Consider the following 21,906-nt stretch of genomic DNA (forward strand, 5'->3'; position numbering starts at 1 on the left):
TCTGCTCCACCTAAAACATCAAGGTCTGGCTCTCTCATCTATTAAGGTTCACTAGGCAGCCATCTCAGCCTTCCACTTTCCAGTGCAGGGCAGATCAGTGTTCTCCCACGAGATGACAGTCAAATTTCTCAAAGGCTTGGAAAGACTGTACCCTCAAGTTCGCTACCCAGTTCCCTCATGGGACTTAAACCTGGTCTTGTCGAAGCTCACGGGGCCTCCCTTCGAGCCGTTAGCATCTTGTTCCTTACTGTTCCTCTCTTGGAAGGTTGCCTTCCTGGTGGCGATCACCTCAGCCAGAAGGGTTTCAGAGATCAAAGCCCTGACATCAGAACTCCCTTATACAGTGTTCTTAAAGGACAAGGTCCAACTGCGCCGCCATCCGGCCTTCCTGCCAAAGGTGATGTCGCAATTCCACAACAACCAGGACATTTTTCTGCCTGTCGTCTTTCTAAAACCTCACAAGACAGCTGAGGAACGTCGGCTCCATATATTAGATGTTAGGTGGGCCCTGGCCTTCTATATCAAGAGGACTATGCCCTTCTGTAAGTCTACACAACTCTTTCTAGCAGTATCGGAAAGGATGAAAGGACTACCAGTGTCATCCCAAAGAATCTCATCCTAGATAACCACCTGTATCTGGGCTTGCTGTGAGCAGGAGCAGGTTCCACCTCCAGCCATCATGACTGCTTGCTTCCACGAGAGCTCAGGCTTCGTCAGCAACATTCCTCACGCAAATACCAGTCCAGGACATCTGCATCATCGTCCATTCATACCTTCACATCCCTTTATGCCATCACCAACAGAAAATGATGATGCCAGTTTCAGAAGAGTGGTATTGCAGTACAGCACATCCATAAACTCTGAGCCCACCTGCATGGAATGGACATGAGTAAGCACTCAAAGAAATAAAAACAGTTACTAACCTTTCATAACTGTTCTTTGAGATGCGTTGCTCATGTCCGTTCCATGACCTGCCCTCCTACCTGTTGGAGTTATCAGCAAGAAGGAACTGAGAGGGCGCGGCACCCCTTATACTGGCACATGTGCACGGAGCTCCAGGGGGTGCGAGGGCCAGTCCTACGGATACCACTAAGGGAAAAATCTCCGGCAACCTTGCATGCAGCATGCACACACATAGTGTGGGATGAACATGAGCAACACATCTTGAAGAACAACAGTTACAAACCACTTTTTTTTCTGTGACTGTCAGGACAGCCTGGGCACAAGCAAAGCCAGCAACCAGGGGATCACAGTTTAAAAGATGTTACAGCATGTCAGTCCTATGGACTCATATGGAGCATTGCCAGAATGGAAGAGGGTGGGTATGCCTTTCAGGTTTGTCAGTTAGGTATGAGTTGACTAGGACGGGGCTGTACTCTTTAGCAGATTTATCACCCATCTGATCCGAGGGCACGCTGCCATTTAGCAGGATGCCATCGCTGCTGAGTCTGTTCTTTTTCCCAGGATTATTCACAACTTTTCATCGCTGTTCTTTGATGTAAAGTTTTTGATTATTTCCAGTGATCTCTGTCTTCATTCTGGTGCATTAGCCATAAATCCGTGCTCTCTTGATTTGGACGGTACTTTGTGTCTCCCAGTTTCTCCAGATTCCCCCTTTGGTACCAGTCTGCCTTAGCTTTGCACACATCACTGTGCTGAGGTATCTGCTACAGCAACAGTCCTGTGCAGGGATCTGAAGCAATCCAGCTGGTTGCTGTTTTATTTGTTTTTTCTACCACCTCTCATATTGATGTTTCAGGTGTTGGCCTGTTACCTAGGGGTGTGTTGGATTCTGCAGAAGTCTTTAAATCAAGACTAGATGTCTTTCTAAAATTTATGCTGTAGCTCAACAGAAGTTATGGGCTTCATGGGTGAGATTCTCTGGCCTCTGCTATCACAATGGTGTCTTCTCTGATTTTAAAATCTGTGAATCTGTCGACTTGAGCATTTTTGTTTTGGGTGACGTTGTTGCTCTGCTGGTCAGGAAATGAGAATTGTTGAGCTGGGGACTGGTGATAATATAAAGGAGTGGATCGTGCTTTCCTTTGGCTTTAATTTTTGATCCTCTGATGCCTACATTGAAGGGCATGTTTTCTGCTTTTTTCAATTCATCACCAGAAACTGCATGTTCTTTTCTGTGTGACGATTGTGACCATCTCACTTCTGCTGTGCAGCCCGTATTTCTGGAGTTCCTGTGTACATGTAGAAGAACAGAGGGAGGGCTTCTCTTTGGGAGTTTCTCCCATATCGATGCAGTGACACTAAAAGGAGAGGCTTGGGACTCCAGCACCCTGTCTTGTTGAGCCAGACACGCCAGTCTGCTCCAGCACAGACCCAGGGTCTGAACCACATGCCCCAAAGCTGCAGACTTAACTGAAAGCAGCTTAAGAAGTGTTGCTGTCTTTAACACTCACATGCCAAACTCCCAATGGGGTCCAATCCCCAAATAAATCCACTTTATCCTGTATAAAGCTTATACAGGGTAAACTCATAAATTGTTCACCCTCTATAACACTCATAGAGAGATATGCACAGCTGTTTGCCCTCCCCCCCCCTGGTATTAATACATACTCTGGGTTAATCAATAAGTAAAAAGTGATTTTATTAAATACAGAAAGTAGGATTTAAGTGGTTCTAAGTAGTAGCAGACAGAACAAAGTGAATTACCAAGCAAAATAAAATAAAACACGCAAGTCTAAGTCTAGTACAGTGATAAAACCAAATACAGATAAAATCTCAGAGATGTTTCAATAAGTTTCTTTCACAAACTGGACACCTTCCTAGTCTGGGCACAATCCTTTCCCCTGGTACAGCCCTTGTTCCAGCTCAGGTGGTAGCTAGGGGATTTCTCATGATGGCAGCCCCTTTTGTTCTGTTCCACCCACTTACATATCTTTTGCATAAGGTGGGAATCCTTTGTCACTCTGGGTTCCCAACTCTCCTTCTCAATGGAAAAGCATCAGGTTAAAGATGGATTCCAATTCAGGTGACATGATCACATGTCACTGTAAGACTTCATTACCCACTTGCCAGCCCACAGGTATACAGGAAGACTTACAAGTAAAACAGAGCTATCTACAGGTAATTGTCCTGGTTAATGGGAGCCATTAAGATTCCAAACCACCATTAATGGCCCACACTTTGCATTAACTACAATAGGACCTCAGAGTTATATTTCTAGTTTCAGGTACAAGAGTGATACATTTATACAAATAGGATGACCACACTCAGTAGATTATAAGCTTTGTAATGATACCTTACAACAGACCTTTTGCATCTAGCATATTCAAGTTACATTATATTCACACTCATTAGCATATTTTTATAAAATCATATAGACTGCAACATCACACCCCTCCCCATCCCTTCCAGCAGCCTGAAGTTCCACACTTCCTTGTGACCACACAAGTAAAAGCTGGCCCCACCGATACTATGGGCTTCCCATCCCTACCTGATTATGAGCATTTTTGGGGGGCCCTAGGGCACCATGTTGGCTCCTGTCCCATTCAGGTATGTGCAAGCTACCTCAAAATGGAGCAGACTGGAATACAGAGAAACCCATAGTCCATGTAGGTTAGAGCGTGCCAATCGAGTGGGAGGCAGCAGACTCGGGATAGTACAATCAAAGTGTTACCCTTACTTGGAAAGGTTTGAACTGAGTGGTGTGTCCTTGTCAGCACCCAGTTCTCTGTTTCGGGGACAGTATAACAGCAGCATTCCATTTCAACACCAACGTTGTCCTTAGTTTCATTCCCACTCTAGTAGGATTAAAATAATGTCTCCTAGGAATCGCACATACCGGTGGGTAGAAAAATTGATGGCAACTTTCAGGAGGCTCCTATTTATCCAGGCCCCTTGATGTACCAAATTTTCACAAGAACCCTTCAAAGAGTTAAGAGATCTGTCACCAGTGAGTAATATCTCTGAATCTCTCAGATCTGATTTTCCCAGAAATTACTAGCAAAGTTGCTAGAGCAACAGATACCAGCAGAGTATCACTTGCCTCTAGCTACGGCCCTTCCCAAGAGCATTAGGGTGGCCTAGGAGGCTATTTGATCCTTCTGCTTAGCATCCAGGGTCCCTGCATTCTGCAGCCACTGAATCCACAACTTGGCCCAGAATTGTGCTCCAGAAACCAAACATTTAGCTTTTAAAAGAATTAGCAGGTAGATGTATAGTGATTAACTGAGTGGCCCTGCGTCAGTCACAGTGTGGGGAAGAGGGCCCAGGATCCTACACTCCCCGTCGTTGAGCAAGTGAGTAGAACTGTTGGTGGCTCTAACCTCTACAAATGAGGCAAGATAAGAGCAGGGTCCTGTCCCCATCACCACATCCTCCCCATGCTAGCCAGTGGAATACAGCTGGCACACAGTAGTGCTCATTGCACCCTCGCAGAGAATGACTGAGCTGCTCCAGTGTGATTTCCGGTGATGGAGCTTGGCAGAGCTATCTGACATGACTCTAGAGACTGCTGTTCTGAGCAATACCTCCACATTTTCCACTCAGCCATGGCCACTGGCCTAAAACCAGTAGGTAGGCCCCGCATACAAGAGAAGGAACGTTGCTGGTAGGTGTATGTAGTACTGGTGATAAGTATTTGCTTGGCAGTCCTGGAGATGGAAGGGTTTTCCACTCAGAACAGGTACAGTAAAGGCAGCCATATGCAAGCGTCACTGCCCTGCCAGTGTGCCTCAGTGCTGATCTGGAGTGAGCATGCCTAGAGGCGAGTGGAGGTGGGATGTCATGCTCTCTTCAGTCCTTGGCATCACTGCTGATTATCAGTTAAGGGGTGCCATTAGTGTCAGATATGATGGCAGATTGTTATATGGACACCAGCCCAGGAGAGACTGGACTGCACACTTCCAAGTCATTTCCCATGAATGTGCCATATAGACTTCAGATGATAGTGTCTGTTGGTCCTCAATGATCATTGAGGTGAAAAGTTATATCTTGTTGTCAGGCCCCTCAGCCATCCAGTACCCCAAACCAAAGCAGGTTGTATTACCTCCTCTTATCTCTTCTCTCCCACCCCCAAAAAAACAAAATCCTGCATAAGAAAAGAGGAAAGATGTACATTTTGGAAATTAGTGATACGTGATATTTATATGGGAGCTGATTCACACAGCTCAGTGCAAATACCAGTAACAGAGTCACAGCATATCAATGGATCCAAGAAGCTCCTGGAAGGAGAGTGTAAACAGAGAGGATGACAGTAGGAGGAGGAGAAGAGCAAGGGGCACATGGAGTGAGCAAAGGACAGAACAGGTCATCAGATGCCCATAAGATTTCCCATCTTTTTTCCCAGGGATTGGCATGTATGGTGCTATGGAGTTAGAGTGGCCACACGTCATACTGGACCATACTCGATATGTCCATGTTCTACTGCTACACAATGGGATTTGTCTTCACTCTGCCTTTGAAATGCTTCTCGGAGCAGCTGTGCTCTTGTTATCTGTCGTTTCATGAGTACCACTTGCAATGGGATGCAAAACCGTCTCAGCCTCACAACCAGATGGGCTGCTGAGAGTATGGCTGTTCTGTGAACTTGATGAAAACAAACTATCTTATACAGGCCATCTGATTGATTGTGCCGAGCAGCCTCCAATCCTGATTCCTTCTACCCTTTGTTGTCAGCATTCTTTATCAGAGTGGTATGATGCATAGTTTGAAAACGTTCTTAAATCTTTAAAAATGCCAATTAAAACAGTGAATAACCAATAGCGAGTAATTAGTAGCAAGGACTGTGGTGGTGACTGAATTAGACTGTGGGTTCTGAATGTCCTTTCAACTTAGATCCATTTGCTAATGCCACTTCCATATTTTAGGCTCTAGACTGTGGGTGAATGGTCCGTCAGCCAAAAAGACCCACACAAATGACAAAGAAAAACAAAAACCTCCTCCCAGAGTTCCCTTGTCTCAGGGTTAAGTAAATAAAGTCTCCATCTCTCTCTGCCTTCAGGGTCAAGCAAACAAAGTCATCCAATTATTTCCAACCTTCAGGAGTGAGACAGAGCTCCCAAACAGGCTCCACAGTTCTCTTCTCAGTTTTGAAGCAGCATGTCGTTCTAGGAGCAGCTGATTTTCCTCACAGTGCCTCTTGGCAGTTCAGCTATTCCCAACAGCTAGTGCCTCTTTCTTTTAATCTGCTGCAGGCTGGTTTCCTAGGAGGCTAATAGGCCCCACCTACTTTTAGGCTCTGGCAATTAATCTTTCCCTCTCCACACAGAACCCTAGTCTGTATCCCCCAGGACTCCTTGGCACAGCTACCCACCTGGGCCCCAGACTGGAAGGTCTGTGCCTTCTAGCGTGTGTCTGGGACTCACTTTGCAAACAGAAATTATGGAAGGCTTTCCTCTATATTTTCTGTTTCCAACTGTGGATTCAATAGCAAGCTCATACGATGCTGAGCAGTGCTCAGGACAGGCTGGCAAGCTAACGCAGGAATATCAGGAGGCCTATGGGCTCTGGAGAAAGCAGAGGAACTAGGGCCTTATGGGAGATGGGCTGGAGGGGTAGCAATGGTTTTGGGCCATGAGGTGTGCGGAACACTGAGAAAGCTATCGTCCTTGAAGAGATGTGAGGAGTGGGGTTTAGAGACACCATGGGGTAAGAGGTGTTGATGGAGAACTGGAACCATATGGGGTTTGGAGGAGCCAGCGAGGAGGAAGCATGGGAAGATGGAAATCTAGGTGAGCTTGGGGCATGGGTGGTAGAGGTGGATGGGGCTGGAGACATGTGCGAGGGCCAGAAGGAAAGGCCCAGGGTGGTAGGAGGGAGCCGTGTTGGAGTCTGGGATTTGAGGAAGCCAATGTGTGTGGATGGGGGGCTAAGGACCTGAGGAGGCAGTGCGATGTGCGGGAGGGCATGGGAGAGCTAGGGGTAAAAGTCCCTGTGGCTCACCGTGCCTGCAGAGCTGCCCCAGCCCTTCTAGCTCCCACCAAGACTCCCGGGATGGGATTTCCAAAAGCCCATAAGTGATTTAGGAGCACAACTCTCAGTGACTTTCAGTGGGATATGTGCTCCGAAGACACTTAGTGGCTTTAAAACTCCTTTAAGCTGTACAGACTGCCCACTGGTAGACAGAAGGGCTTTGGAGAGGAGTCAGAACCATGCTTTCCTAGCTGTCGGTGATATTTCACTACAGCCTTGGCTGAGAAGAGGAGAGAGATTGCCATTTTCTTTATTCACTGATAGCCTAGAAGTGTGTGCATTAGTACAGTCCTACTGTAACCTAGTGGTTCTGTTCAGTCCATATATGTATCCCAACAGTCATATGCTTATCCAAAGCCCTGATCTAGCAGTAGGGATGGAAATTGCAAAAGAACGGGCTTTCTTATGGAATTTCCCATGCAGGTTCTGGTCACACTGTGAAAGAGCCTCAGGAGTGTCTAGTTCCACTTTCCATCTTTTCACTAAACAAAGATGTGCAAAAGGCATAACTGACAAAAAAACTGTAGCAGTTTCCTGCATTACCTCAATCAAAATAGATCCTGGATTGGATTCACCTTTGACTGGAGCTTCCAGACAGATTGTATTCTCTTCAAACCATTTGCTTATCCTAGGCATTTGCTGGTATTGTGTATGGTATTTTATGGGAAAGGAGAAGATTAATAAGAAAAAGCCTGAAAAAAGTGGTTCAGGTATTTTGTGCACAAAAGTAACTGATCTGTGTCACTTGAGTTCATATGTAGCTAGAAAGGAAATAATAGAGAAATGAGATCATAAAGGCCAATTCCCCAACAATATTTCATAATGCGTTGGTTTCCTAAATTGCTAAATAAGCAATCCATTGTCATGTATTCAGAGAGAACTGCTGTGCGTCCCGCCCCTTTGTTAATACAAAAGAGAATATATTATGGTTTTTACTGTAGTTTGACAAGCAAGTTTTGGTGCTGTTAGTTTTCCCTATACAGGGATGGAATTTACTTAGGAACATACCATACACAAAGGGGGTAAAAAGTGAGTCATGAATTAATTGAACTGCAGAGTTAGTGTTTCAGATGCAAATCTAGGATTATTACACAAGTTTGTTTTTCCATTTGATGGATAAGGACACTATAAAATCCCTTAAATAGATTAAAAAAAAATCCATGATATTGACTGTAAATATGGATATAATTCCATATGAAGCCAAATTCTGCTCTCAGAACTGCAAAGCAGATATTTTTATCAATATTCTGTTCTCTAGGCACATTCTCTAGGCACTTTAATCCTAAGTGCCAGTGTGACACTCCCAATGGTAATACAAGAGCACAAGTACCAACGTCAAGACAAACTGATAAACACCAGGCACAAATCGGTTGTGAGTCCTAAACTTGGATTTCACCAACCACCTGCACTAAGTGAAAACTCCTCAGGCACTTTAACAGCTTTAGCGCAGAATCACAGTCCCCTTGGGTACTCCAGTCTGTTTGCCACCCAAGTGTGCATATCTCTGTGATAGATGGCCCGTATACCAAGAATCACAGCAATATTCAGGTTACTCCTAATCCCAAAAGACCTGTCACTTACCCCAGGTCAGTTGTGCTTTAGGTCGCACCCCAAAGACAAAGCTTATAGCCAATCCAATAGTAAACTATATGAAGATTTAATAAATAGGAAAAGGAAATTAAAGAGTTATTTATAAGGTTAAAGAAAGAAATCATAGACACCCAAATGAATTACAGTCTTAGGTTTCAAAAAGTAATATAGACTTCTATAATCAACAAGCTCTATTCGTCCTTTAGCTGGGGATCTCTTGCTTATGCCTAGAAACTCCTTGCCTACCCAGAGACCAAGCAGCACAGAGGTCCTTAGTTCCTTTGGTTTCAGGTTTTTATCCCCCTTCTGCCATGTCCTCTGAGCTGCAAACTGAGCTGGTGGGAGGAGTCCACTTGTATGACACATCTTCATGAGGAGGAGAGCAGAACAAGAGCCTTTAGTCCTTTTGTTGATCGTTTCTCAATAAAGATGTACGGAGTTTCTAGAGCCGATCTGGTATCAATGGGTCTGCTATTTTGTGAGGGACATAGCAATTTTTATAGAAGAGCAGCTCTTCACACTAATTTATGTCCCTCTCCTATATGGTGATTCATACAGTCAGAGAGGCTCACGCTTCACCCACTCAGGTATTACATTACAATATGGAATACAGATAGTACAAGTAAGCTTAAGGCAGTCAGCAACTCACAAGCATTCAACAGAGTCCAAACACTACACACTTTCCTATAATTCAAATACCTGATCTATGAATATTAACCCACAAGTGAACCAGACAGATTCCATCTATGCATCTGTCAGTGTTCAGTTGAGACATGGGGACCTTGGCATGAACTGGCACCTGGTCTGCCAGCATCACAACACAGCCAGTACTACATTGTACTCTCCCTTCATGCATGCCATTCCATGCACATCAGTGGTAAAGAATATCATGCTCAGGTCTGTTCTACAGATCAAAGAGCAAAGTTTTGTCCTAACTTTCTGAAATTGCCTTCGCCATCTCTGTAACATCAAATTCTGGTTGTGCCATGCATTCTTATTCTAAGTTTGAGTCCAACTAACCTGTCTGAATATATTTGCAAATGTTCTAAATTGAAGATTACATAATTCCTACTAATATTAAATTCTAGGTGGCAAATACATTTTTACAGTTGTTTTGTGGTTTGCAGCCCATTGTTAGTAGCGGTGATAGGTTTTTATTTCTGTAGTGAAATGAAGCATAATTCCATAATGAGGTCACGCTGTTAAATAGCACAAAAAATAAATGGACTGTGGAGCAAATGAGGAGGTTTGGACATGAGTTTTCTGCCTTGAGAAAACTGTTGGAGACAATTCTCAAGATTAAGACAAACATGATGGTGGAAAAGTATAACAGCCTTTTTCAGTCTTTGGATTCCAGCCCCTTAGGCACTGCCATTGGTTGGCTGAGACCACTGGTCCTACACCCTGGCTCTAGTCTTTCTCTAAAGCAGATTTCTGCCACTACTTCGACCAAGTCCTCCCTGCCCATGACTTGGATTCTAGCACTTCCTGCTATGAACCTCCAAAGGATCTCCTGCAGAAGACTCCAAGGCACATCCAAGGAGGCTCCAAAGACTCCAAGGCACATCCAAGGATTGCATGTCAGTGCCACAGTATGAAAGGAATTAGAACTAAACATATATCCCCATGGTCAGATGCCATGTCCCACGTATTTAAAGAAGAGCTTTCCAGATTCCACCAACCATCCTCACTACAGTGTGAAATATTCCCAGGTCTCCTCCATCCCACTCTGGCTGCTGGGATCTGACTGTCAGACTGTAATAAGCCTCAGAAATCCAGTCAGTGTGCCAAGGCTAACACCCTTAGTGGCAGGTCGTCAGTTTTCACCTGAAACACAACCTGGCATTAGGAGTCACTGTGCTGTTACAGGTGCCAGCTCAGGGGGAAAGGGCACTTACTTACTCCTCGCACAGCTCCCCAGGGCTTCTCACAGGTCTCCCACCTGAGGCTGCAAAATCTGGCAGGATATGCCACAACAGGATTGCCTGGCCCTACGAATCCTTTAAAGGACCATTATTATTGTGACGAATGCCACAGTGTAATCTCTGCCTTCCACCACAATGCTGGCATCTTAAATAACAGAACCTCCTGTGAAATGTTCCCTCTCCCACGTCCATGTCCCCTGTGACAGGCTGCATCTCGGAAGAGCATGAGAAGCTTGCTGAAGTTCAGGGGGCGATAGAATCCCTTATTCTCATGGTCCATGTGCTATAACCCCAAGAGGGAATCTCTGGGAATTTGGCTTCACAGTTGTTCTCATGTAACATCTCATTCCTGGAAGGGGTGGGGGTGAATCTGAGCCTGCGGGCTTAGTCTTTGTTTGCATTTCCCGGGCAGCTGTACTGGAGAGGGGAGTGCCGCCTTTGCTCAAGTTCAGCATTCTTTAGCCAGCAGATTTTTTTCTCACTGAACAACTGTTAAAAACATGTTTATTTGGGGGCAGGGCAGCTGGGGTGAAGGACTGTGCTCTCTACCAGGACTCTGGAGTTGGAGGACTCTCCAGGGCCCAGCTGCCTCTGTGCACTGGGAAGCAGACAACTGTGCCAGGAGTGCCCTTCTAGCACTGATGTCTTGGCCTAGAGACACAATCCTCTTCCCATCTGCAATACAGAACCCATCCCCTACGGCAACAACCCTACTACCCCTCCCCATCCCTGCTAAAGCCCCCTTCACATGACTGTTCATTGCCCCCTGTAGCCCTATGCACTGTCTCCCCCCAAACTGCTGCAGCTCTGAAAACATCACTGCTGAACTGTTCACAGCAGGAGTTCACAGAAATGCAACCATGGCCTAGCTACATGCACTACACACAGGAGGGTCTCTGCACCCTTGGAGGACCTCGAAAGGAGTTATTGTGCTCTTAGGACTCTACCCAACTTTTCCAGGGCAGCTACAGTCACGGGAGACTGCAGTTCCCAACCTTTGACCCTTCCCTGCCTCACCATTTTGATTACGACACCAGTTTATTAGACTAGGCCAAAAACTACAGTTTTTAAAAACCCTCAAACCAAACAAAAAATCTAGCCTGAATAAAGGGTTTGATTAAAAATGTAACTGGGTAGTTTTGCATCTAAACTTCATCCTCGCTCATTTAGTCAGTTCACTAGCTGTTCGTGAGGCTCTGGCACAGTGCTGGTGGGTGGGAAGGGGCTGTGGCCAGCTCATGAATGCTATGGTCGTGATCACCAGCTAGCAATGCAGTACCTAGGAGACCCTTGCAGCCAGTGTGCTGGGGGCCAGGGTTTGGGGGGAGGAAAGGTGGCAGCCTCAAGCCCTGTGCTGAGCACATCTTAATCAGACCCAGCAATCTAGCCCATTGTTTGTTTTCTTAGCAATGGCGTTCAGTGGGAGACACACAAGGAGACCTGGGAAGGAACACTACCTTTACTTGAATACTCCAAGGGTCCATTTTAACTCATCTTGGTGTCTGATGGATAGTTAAGCTTTACTACTTAGGTAAGGCCATTGAAAGTAATTTTTCTGGAAATGGGCTCAAAAGCATCCTGCTTTTTAAAAGAAAGGTGATTTGGCTCAAAAAGCAAATAATACTTTCTCCATTGCCTCAAGCAATACAGCATAGAAGACAAATCTGTCCCATTTGTAAACATTTTGGAACCACTGATATGTTCTTGGGATGAGTGTACTTTTAGTCTCCATAGCTCTTACAGTAGCACTGCTATAGTTAAGACTTATTTGGTAGTGCATAGCAACTCTTCCGATGGAAACATTGTCTAGACTACTGAGCATAGTATGAATGAGAATATTTGCAGAAATTTAAACAGAAAATGGGCTGCAAGTGAGCTACATTTGGGGAGAACTGTACTGGTTCAACAGACAGACACCTAAGCTGTGAGAAGCCAGAGCCCTCACCTTCAGTGGAGCTTGCATTGCTCCAAACTCCAGTCCAGTCTGGGAATATAAATCCCATTGTGGGTTTTATAGATTGTAAAGTTAGGAGTATTGTGTGATGTGATCATCTAGTGTGGCCTGTATAACACAGACTATAGCACTTAATCATAGAATCATAGATTAGGGTTGGAAGAGACCTAAGGAGGTCATCTAGTCCAACCCCCTGCTCAAAGCAGGACCAATCCCCAACTAAATCATCCCAGTCAGGGCTTTGTCAAGCCGGGCCTTAAAAACCTCTAAGGAAGGAGATTCCACCACTTCCATAGGCGACCCATTTCAGTGCTTCACCACCCTCCTAGTGAAATAGTTTTTCCTAATTAATATCCAACCTAGACCTCCCCCACTGCAACTTGAGACCATTGCTTCTTGTTCTGTCATCTGCCACCACTGAGAACAGCCTAGCTCCATCCTCTTTGGAACTCAAGTAGTTGAAGGCTGCTATCAAATCCCCCATCACTCTTCTCTTCTACAGACTAAATGAGCCCAGTTCCCTCAGCCTTTTCTCATAAGTCATGTGCCCCAGCCCCCTAATCATTTTTGTTGCCTTCCACTGGACTCTCTCCAATTTGTCCACATTCTTTCTGTACTGGGGGGCCCAAAACTGGACGCAGTACTCCAGATTGCTGAATAGAAGGGAATAATCACTTCCCTCGATTTGCTGGCAATGCCCCTACTAATGCAGCCCAACATGCCATTAACCTTCTTGGCAACAAGGGCACACTGTTAACTCATATCCAGCTTCTCGTCCACTGTAAACCCCAGGTCCTTTTCTGCAGAACTGCTGCTTAGCCAGTCTGTCCCCAGCCTGTAGCAGTGCATGGGATTCTTCTGTCCTAAGTACAGGACTCTGCACTTGTCCTTGTTGAACCTCATCAGATTTCTTTTGCCCCATTCCTCCAATTTGTCTAGGTCACTCTATGCTAGTGGGTAGCGATAGGGTCCATCTACCTCTCCTCCCAGTTTAGTGTCACCTGCAAACTTGCTGGAGGTGCAATCGATCCCATCGTCCAAGTTATTAATAAAGATGTTGAACAAAACTGGCCCCAGGACCGACTCCTAGGGCACTCTGCTTGATACTGGCTGCCAACTAGACATCGAGTTATTGATCACTACCCGTTGAGCATGACGATCTAGCCAGCTTTCTATCCACCTTATAGTTCATTCATCCAATCCATACTGCTTTAACTTGCTGGCCTCTTAATTTCCTTGAATTAATTCCTGTTTGAAGTAGAGAAGCTCTTTTAGACAAACATCCAAACTTGATTTAAAAAGTGCCTTGATGGAGAATCCACCATGACCCATGGTAAATTGTTCCAGTGGTTAATTCCCCTGACTGTTATTTCTAGTCTGAATTTGTCTAGCTTCTACTTCCAGCCACTGGATTGTGTTAGACCTCTCTCTGCTAAATTAGTATGTGAGAGACAAGGTGGGCGAGGTAATATCTTTTATTGGACCAGCTTTTATTGGACCACCAGTAGATGGAAGAGACAAGCTTTCGAGCTACACAGAGCTTTTCTTCAGTCTGGAAAAGGTAACCAGAGTGTCACAGCTAACCACAATATGGGACAGCTTGTCAAGCGTAAGTGGTGAACCCATGTTTCCGAACCCCACTTAGAGTGAAGTTGACAATTAACCTCACTGCAGTCATAAGTCAAAGAAGGGTTAATAGGTTACAAATTGTTGTAATGAGCCATAAAACCAGTGTCTTTTTCATTTGAGGATAAGGACTGAGGTCAAATATGGAGTGATCGTTCTGTGAAAGGCGTTGGCCCACGGGTAATATAGTGTCTTTACACTATTCTGTGTGAGTTCATTCGAGATCGTAGTGATTGTATGGTTTCACCCACATAGTTGTTATTGGGACATTTGATGCAGTTAATACCAGGCAGCCGGGATCTCATTTTTTCAGGAAGTTACAGTGAATGCCATCTTTTTCTGGGATCTGTTTTTGGTCTTAGTAAGTGGTCATTACTCCTCTGTGAAGAAAGAAGTGGACGAGCACAGGTACATTGGGCCGGATGCGCTGCATCCGAGAGTGCTAAAGGAGTTGGCGGATGTGATTGCAGAGCCATTGGCCATTATTTTTGAAAACTCATGGTGATCGGGGGAGGTCCCGGATGACTGGAAAAAGGCTAATGTAGTCCCATCTTTAAAAAAGGGAAGAAGGAGGATCCTGGGAACTACAGGCCAGTCAGCCTCACCTCAGTCCCTGGAAAAATCATGGAGCAGGTCCTCAAGGAATCAATTCTGAAGCACTTAGAGGAGAGGAAAGTGATCAGGAACAGTCAGCATGGATTCACCAAGGGCAAGTCATGCCTGACTAATCTAATTGCCTTCTATAACGAGATAACTGGCTCTGTGGATGAGGGGAAAGCAGTGGACGTGTTGTTCCTTGACTTTAGCAAAGCTTTTGACACGGTCTCCCTCAGCATTCTTGCCAGTAAGTTAAAGATGTATGGGCTGGATGAACGGACGATAAGGTGGATAGAAAGCTGGCTAGATTGTCGGGCTCAACGGGTAGTGATCAATGGCTCCATGTCTAGTTGGCAGCCAGTATCAAGCGGAGTGCCCCAAGGGTGGGTCCTGCAGCCAGTTTTGTTCAATATCTTCATTAATGATCTGGAGGATGGTGTGAATTGCACCCTCAGCAAGTTTGCAGATGACACTAAACTGGGAGGAGAGGTAGATACGCTGGAGCGTAGGCATAGGATACAGAGGGCCCTAGACAAATTGAGGATTGGGCCAAAAGAAATCTGATAAGGTTCAACAAGGACAAGTGCAGAAGCCTGCACTTAGGATGGAAGAATCCCATGCACCGCTACAGAGTAGGGACCGAATGGCTAGGCAGCAGTTCTGCAGAAAAGGACCTAGGGGTTACAGTGGACGAGAAGCTGGATATGAGTCAACAGTGTGCCCTTGTTGCCAAGAAGGCCAATGGCATTTTGGGATGTATAAGTAGGGGAATTGCCAGCAGATCGAGAGATGTGATCGTTCCCCTCTATTCGACATTGGTGAGGCCTCATCTGGAGTACTGTGTCCAGTTTTGGGCACCAACACTACAAGAAGGATGTGGAAAAATTGGAAAGAGTCCAGCGAAGGGCAACAAAAATGATTAGGGGGCTGGAACACATGAGTTATGAGGAGAGGCTGAGGGAACTGGGGATGTTTAGTCTACGGAAGAGAAGAATGAGGGGGGATCTGATAGCTGCTTTCAACTACCTGAAAGGGGGTTCCAAAGAGGATGGCACTAGACTGTTCTCAGTGGTAGCAGATGACAGAACAAGGAGTAACGGTCTCAAGTTGCAGTGGGGGAGATTTAGGTTGGATATTAGGAAAAACTTTTTCACTAGGAGAGTGGTGAAACACTGGAATGCGTTACCTAGGGAGATGGTGGAATTTCCTTCTTTAGAAGTTTTTAAGGTCAGGCTTGACAAAGCCCTGTCTGGGATGATTTAGTTGGGGGATTGGTCCTGCTTTGAGCAGGGGGTTGGACTCGATGACCTCCTGAGGTCCCTTCCAACCCTGATATTCTATGATTGTATGATTCTAAGCTAAAGTGGCAGTTCAGCATAAAAACAAAGTACGGCTTTTTTAACACACCCAACATGTTCTGGAGTTTTGTCCTGAGGTGGCATAGCACACAGGGCTGTATGTTATGAAGTGTAAAAAGGAGCAGTAAATCTATTTATAAATACAAATTCCTTTACACTGACCTGTTTTACTTACATAACCCTGCAAAACTATCAGTCACAAGTAACTCAAGGCAGTAAACATTAGAAGCAACTTGGCCCCTCTATGTTTCTGAACATTATGCAAGTGAAAAGCAGCTAAGTTTAGTGCAGACTGGAAAGTGCAAACATTCCAGCAAATTAACTGTGAGGCTAGGGATAGGAACAATATTGGGTCCTGGGGCTTTCAATCCCGCCGATTCTTGGCCAGCCTGCCAGGCTCTCCACCTTGCTGGTTGAGGCAATAGAGGGTTTCTGGGCACAGGCCTCAGGGGTACATGGCTGAGCTGACTGGGAGTTGGAGAGGAAGGATTGGGTTAAGCACGTTAGGCTACTACAGAGAAGGGAGACTGGATGGCACCAAGGATTAGAATTGCACAGTGCAGAGACCCATGAGGGAGACCCACAAAAGGCTGTGGTGAATTGTCCATCAGTTGGCATCTGTAGATCAAGATTGGGGGAGTCTCCTTCTGAAAGATCTGCTCTGACTCAACCAGAGCTGGATGCAGGAGTCACTGGGTGAGGCTCTCGGGCCTGTGTTATGCAGGAGCTCAGACTGGAAGATCATAATGGTCCCTTCTGGCCTTAAAATCTGTGAACGTACACAGCATCAGGAGTGAGGGAGCTAAGCCAGCTTTTAACTTTTTCAGCTGCAAGTATAGGCCACAACCATGGCTACAATCTGCAGTAGAGCATTTCATCAAATAATTGCCACCCACAGCATTGTTGGTTCAGCTGTACTGGCATTAGCAATGCCTTCCAGCATTTGTACCAGCCTGTTTGAGTGTAATTTTAAACCTTCCTTTCAGACTCTAAAGCAGAGGGGGACAAACTACGGCCCGCAGACCACACCCTTCCCTCTGGCCCCCAAGCTCCTGCCAGGAGCAGGCTTGCAGAGGAGCCAGCCCAACTCCCCCAGCAGCACGGTGAGTGGGGCAGAGGCTAGCCCCTGGCCCCTCTTCTCCCTCCCTGCCTGCCTCGCAGTCACAGTTCCCCCAGCGCCTGGGCAGGGTGGCTGCAGCTCCTGCCAGGCAGCATGGCTAAAGCACCACCAGACCTGGTGCTCCAGGGCGTCATGGTCAGGGGGCGGGGAGCAGGGGAAGTTCCGGGGCGGGAGGGTGAGGAGTGGGGCATCAAGGAGCCTGGGCCCTGCTGCCGGGGACAGGGGCAGAGCAAGCCAGGGCTCCCCTCCACCCCCAGCATGTTTGGCCCCTGTCCTCAGCAAGTAAGCCCAGGCAGGGAGCAAGCCCTGCCCAACTGCCAGGGAGAGTAGCCAAACGAGCAGGGGAAATGCACAGGAAAAGGACTGAGCCCCTCTTTCCCCCGTCCCACAGGTAACATGGGGTGGGAAGAGCAGGGAAGGTTGGATGGGCAGGTGGCGTATGTGTGCATTTGGTGCAAGGAGCTCCTGGCCCTCAGAGTCTGTGTACGGGCTTTGGAGGCCAGGGTGGTGGAACTGGAGGAGCTAAGGGAGGCAGAGAGGTAAGTTGATGAGGCTTTCCAGGACACTGTAGATTTGTCCCACCTCCGGTCAGACAGCCCCTGCACTGTTAAGGAGGATGAAAGGCCCAGAGAAGGAGAGCAGTCAACGGGAACAGAGGGAAACCTTCCCATAGTTGAGACCCTCCTTCCAGATGATGTTGGGGTATCCTCTCAAACTGAGGTTGCCTCTCCGGGGGAGGGAACTCCAGTCATTAGGAAAAGGCAGGTGTTAGTAATGGGAGATTCGATCATTAGAAACATAGATAGCTGGGTTTGTGATGACCGGAAGAACCATATCGTGACTTGCCTGCCTGGTCGAAGGTTGTGGATCTCTCGAGGCATCTAGATAGACTTCTGTGTAGTGCTGGGGAGGAGCCGGTGGTCATGGTACATGTAGGTACCAATGACATAGGGAAGGGTAGGAGAGACGTCCTGGAGGCCAAATTTAGGCTGCTAGGAAAGAGACTGAAATCCAGGACCTCTATGGTGGCATTCTCAGATATACTTCCAGTTCCCCTTGCAGGGCCAGGTAGGCAGGCAGAGCTTCAAAGTCTCAATGCATGGATGAGACGATGGTGTAGAGAGGAGGGGTTTAGATTTATTAGGAACTGGGGAAACTTTTGGGATGGGGAAGCCTATACAGGAAGGATGGGTTCCACCTAAACCAAAGTGGATCCAGACAGCTGGCACTTAACATTTAAAAGGTTGCAGAGCAGTTTTTAAACTAAGAGATGGGGGAAAGCTGACTGCTGCAGAGGTGCATGTGGATCGGACAGAGACTTCTCTTAGAGGAGAGTCTATTGATAGAGATTCTTTAGGTTTTAGTCAGGAGGAGAGGATGGAAGAGGATAAAGTATGGGCCAGATCAGACGAGAAACATTCACATAAAGAATCTGACATCAGAAAAGGGCAGACAAATAAACAGTGACAAGTTTTTAAAGTGCTTGTACACAAACGCTAGTAGTCTAAATAATAAGATGGATGAACTAGAGTCCCTTGTGTTAAAGGAGGATATTGATATAATAGGCATCACAGAAACCTGGTGGAGTGAGGACAATCAATGGGACACAATCATTCCAGGGTACAAAATATATAGGAAGGACAGAACAGGTCGTGTGGAGGGGGGCGGGGGGGGGAGTGGCTCTATATATGAAAGAAAATGTAGAATCAAATGAAATAAAAATCTTAAATGAATCCACATGCTCCATAGAATCTCTATGAATAGTAATTCCATGATCTAATAAGAATATAACAGTAGGGATCTACTATCGACCACCTGACCAGGACAGTAAAGTGACGATGAAATGCTAAGGGAGATTAGAGAGGCTATCAAAATAAAGAACTCAGTAATAGTGCAGGATTTCAATTATCCCCATATTGACTGGGTACTTGTCACCTCAGGACGAAATGCAGAGACATCATTTCTTGATACTTTAAATGACTGCTTCTTGGAGCAGCTGGTACAGGAACCCACAAGGGGAGAGGCTCCTCTCAATCTAGTCCTGAGTGGAGCGCAGGATCTGGTCCAAGAGGTAACCATAACAGGACCACTTGGAAATAGTGACCATAATATAATAACATTTAACATTCCTGTGGTGGGAAGAACAGCTCTACAGCCCAACACTGTGGCATTTAATATCAGAAAGGGGAACTGTGCAAAAATGAGGAGGTAAGTTAAACAGAAATTAAAAGGTACAGTGACTAGAGTGAAATCCCTGCAAACTGCATGGACGCTTTTCAAAGACAGCTCAGTCCCTGGAAAAATCATGGAGCAGGTCCTCAAGGAATCAATTCTGAAGCACTTAGAGGAGAGGAAAGTGATCAGGAACAGTCAGCATGGATTCACCAAGGGCAAGTCATGCCTGACTAATCTAATTGCCTTCTATGACGAGATTAACTGGCTCTGTGGATGAGGGGAAAGCGGTGGACGTGTTGTTCCTTGACTTTAGCAAAGCTTTTACTCCCACAGTATTCTTGCCAGCAAGTTAAAGAAGTATGGGCTGGATGAGTGGACTATACGGTGGATAGAAAGTTGGCTAGGTTGTCGGAATCAACGGGTAGTGATCAATGGCTCCATGTCTAGTTGGCAGCTGGTATCAAGTGGAGTGCCCCAAGGGTCGGTCCTGGGGCCAGTTTTATTCAATATCTTCATAAATGATCTGGAGGATGGTGTGGATTGCACCCTCAGCAAGTTTGCACATGACAGTAAACTGGGAGAAGAGGTAGATATGCTGGAGGGTAGGCATAGGATACAGAGGGCCCTAGACAAATTAGAGGATTGGGCCAAAAGAAATCTGATGAGGTTCAACAAGGACAAGTGCAGAGTCCTGCACTTAGGACGGAAGAATCCCATGCACCGCTACAGAGTAGGGACCGAATGGCTCGGCAGCAGTTCTGCAGAAAAGGACCTAGGGGTTACAGTGGACGAGAAGCTGGATATGAGTCAACAGTGTGCCCTTGTTGCCAAGAAGGCCAATGGCATTTTGGGATGTATATATAGGGGCATTGCCAGCAGATCGAGGGACGTGATCGTTCCTCTCTATTCGACATTGGTGAGGCCTCATCTGGAGTATTGTGTCCAGTTTTGGGCCCCACACTACAAGAAGGATGTGGAAAAATTGGAAAGAGTCCAGCGGAGGGCAACAAAAATGATTAGGGGGCTGGAACACATGAGTTATGAGAAGAGGCTGAGGGAACTGGGGATATTTAGTCTACGGAAGAGAAGAATGAGGGGGGATTTGATAGCTGCTTTCAACTACCTGAAAGGGGATTCCAAAGAGGATGGCACTAGACTGTTCTCAGTGGTAGCAGATGACAGAACAAGGAGTAATGGTCTCAAGTTGCAGTGGGGGAGGTTTAAATTGGATATTAGGAAAAACTTTTTCATTAGGAGGGTGGTGAAACACTCGAATGCGTTACCTAGGGAGGTGGTGGAATCTCCTTCCTTAGATATTTTTAAGGCCAGGCTTGACAAAGCCCTGTCTGGGATGATTTAGTTGGGGATTGGTCCTACTTTGAGCAGGGGGTTGGACTAGATGACCTCCTGAGGTCCCTTCCAACCCTGATATTCTATGATTCTGTGATTCTAGGAGAGATTAAAGAGGCTACGAGTTTTCAACTTGGTAAAGAGGAGACTAAGGGGGGATATGATAGAGGTATATAAAATCATGAGTGGTGTGGAGAAAGTGAATAAGGAAAAGTTATTTACTTGTTCCCATAATATAAGAACTAGGGACCACCAAATGAAATTAATGGGTAGCAGGTTTAAAACAAATAAAAGGAAGTTCTTCACTCAGCACACAGTCAACATGTGGAACTCCTTGGCTGAGGAGGTTGTGAAGGCTAGGACTATAACACGGTTTAAAAGAGAACTGGATAAATTCATGGAGGTTAAGTCTATTAATGGCTATTAGCCAGGATGGGCAAGGAATGGTGTCCCTCTGTTTGTCAGAGAGTGGAGATGGATGGCAGGAGAGAGATCGCTTGATCATTACCTGTGTCAAGGTTCCCTCCCCACGCTGAACTCTAGGGTACGGATGTGGGAACCTGCATGAAAGACCCCCTAAGCTTATTTCTACCAGCTTAGATTAAAACTTCCCCAAGGCACAAAGTCTTTGCCCTTGGATTAGGTAAAGTGCTGCCACCACCAAGTGTTTTAGACAAAGAACAGGGAAAGGACCACTTGGAGTTCCTATTTCCCCAAAATATTGGCCAAACCCTTACACCCCCTTTCCTGGGGAGGCTTGAGAATAAACAAGATTAGCACAAACCCCTTGGATTTTTGAGACCCAAAAAACCCAATCAGATTCTTAAAAATCAGAACTTTATTAGAAGATAAGAGAACAACTCTGTAAGATCAGAATGGAAGATTATCTTACAGGCAGTCAGCTTCAAAACATAAAGAATCCCTCTAGGCAAAACCTTGTTACAAAAAGACACAAAAACAGGAATACACATTTCCTCCAGCACAGCGAATTTACAAGCCAAAAAACAAAGAAAATCTAACGCATTTTCTAGCTAGATTACTTACTAACTTTACAGGAGTTGGAGAGCTTGCATCCTTGATCTGTTCTTGGCAAAGGTATCACACAGACAGACACACAAAAAACTCCGCTCCTCCCCCCCGCCAATTTGAAAGTATCTTGTCCCCTCATTGGTCATTTTGGGTCAGGTGCCAGTGAGGTTACCTTAGCTTCTTAACCCTTTACAGTGAAAGGATTTTGCCTCTGGCCAGAAGGGATTTTATAGCACTGTATACAGAAAGGTG

The 21,906-nt window shown here is 46.0% G+C and overlaps 1 protein-coding gene across 6 annotated transcripts in view; it reads left to right on the forward strand.

The window, feature by feature from the left end:
• ATF6 (activating transcription factor 6) overlaps positions 1-21,906 on the forward strand; it is a 408,864-nt gene that overhangs the window by 295,311 nt on the left and 91,647 nt on the right. For 3 of the 6 annotated variants that reach the window (XM_073356211.2, XM_073356212.2, XM_073356215.2), the window contains one exon: positions 16,967-17,083. The exons of the other annotated variants lie outside the window; for them this stretch is intronic. In XM_073356211.2, the coding sequence (XP_073212312.1) occupies positions 16,967-17,083 (117 nt within the window). The remainder of the gene's footprint in view (positions 1-16,966; positions 17,084-21,906) is intronic. 6 annotated transcript variants of the gene reach the window in all.

Source organism: Lepidochelys kempii, chromosome 8, assembly GCF_965140285.1.
Source record: "Lepidochelys kempii isolate rLepKem1 chromosome 8, rLepKem1.hap1, whole genome shotgun sequence".
In the NCBI taxonomy this organism is placed as follows: Eukaryota; Metazoa; Chordata; order Testudines; family Cheloniidae; genus Lepidochelys; species Lepidochelys kempii.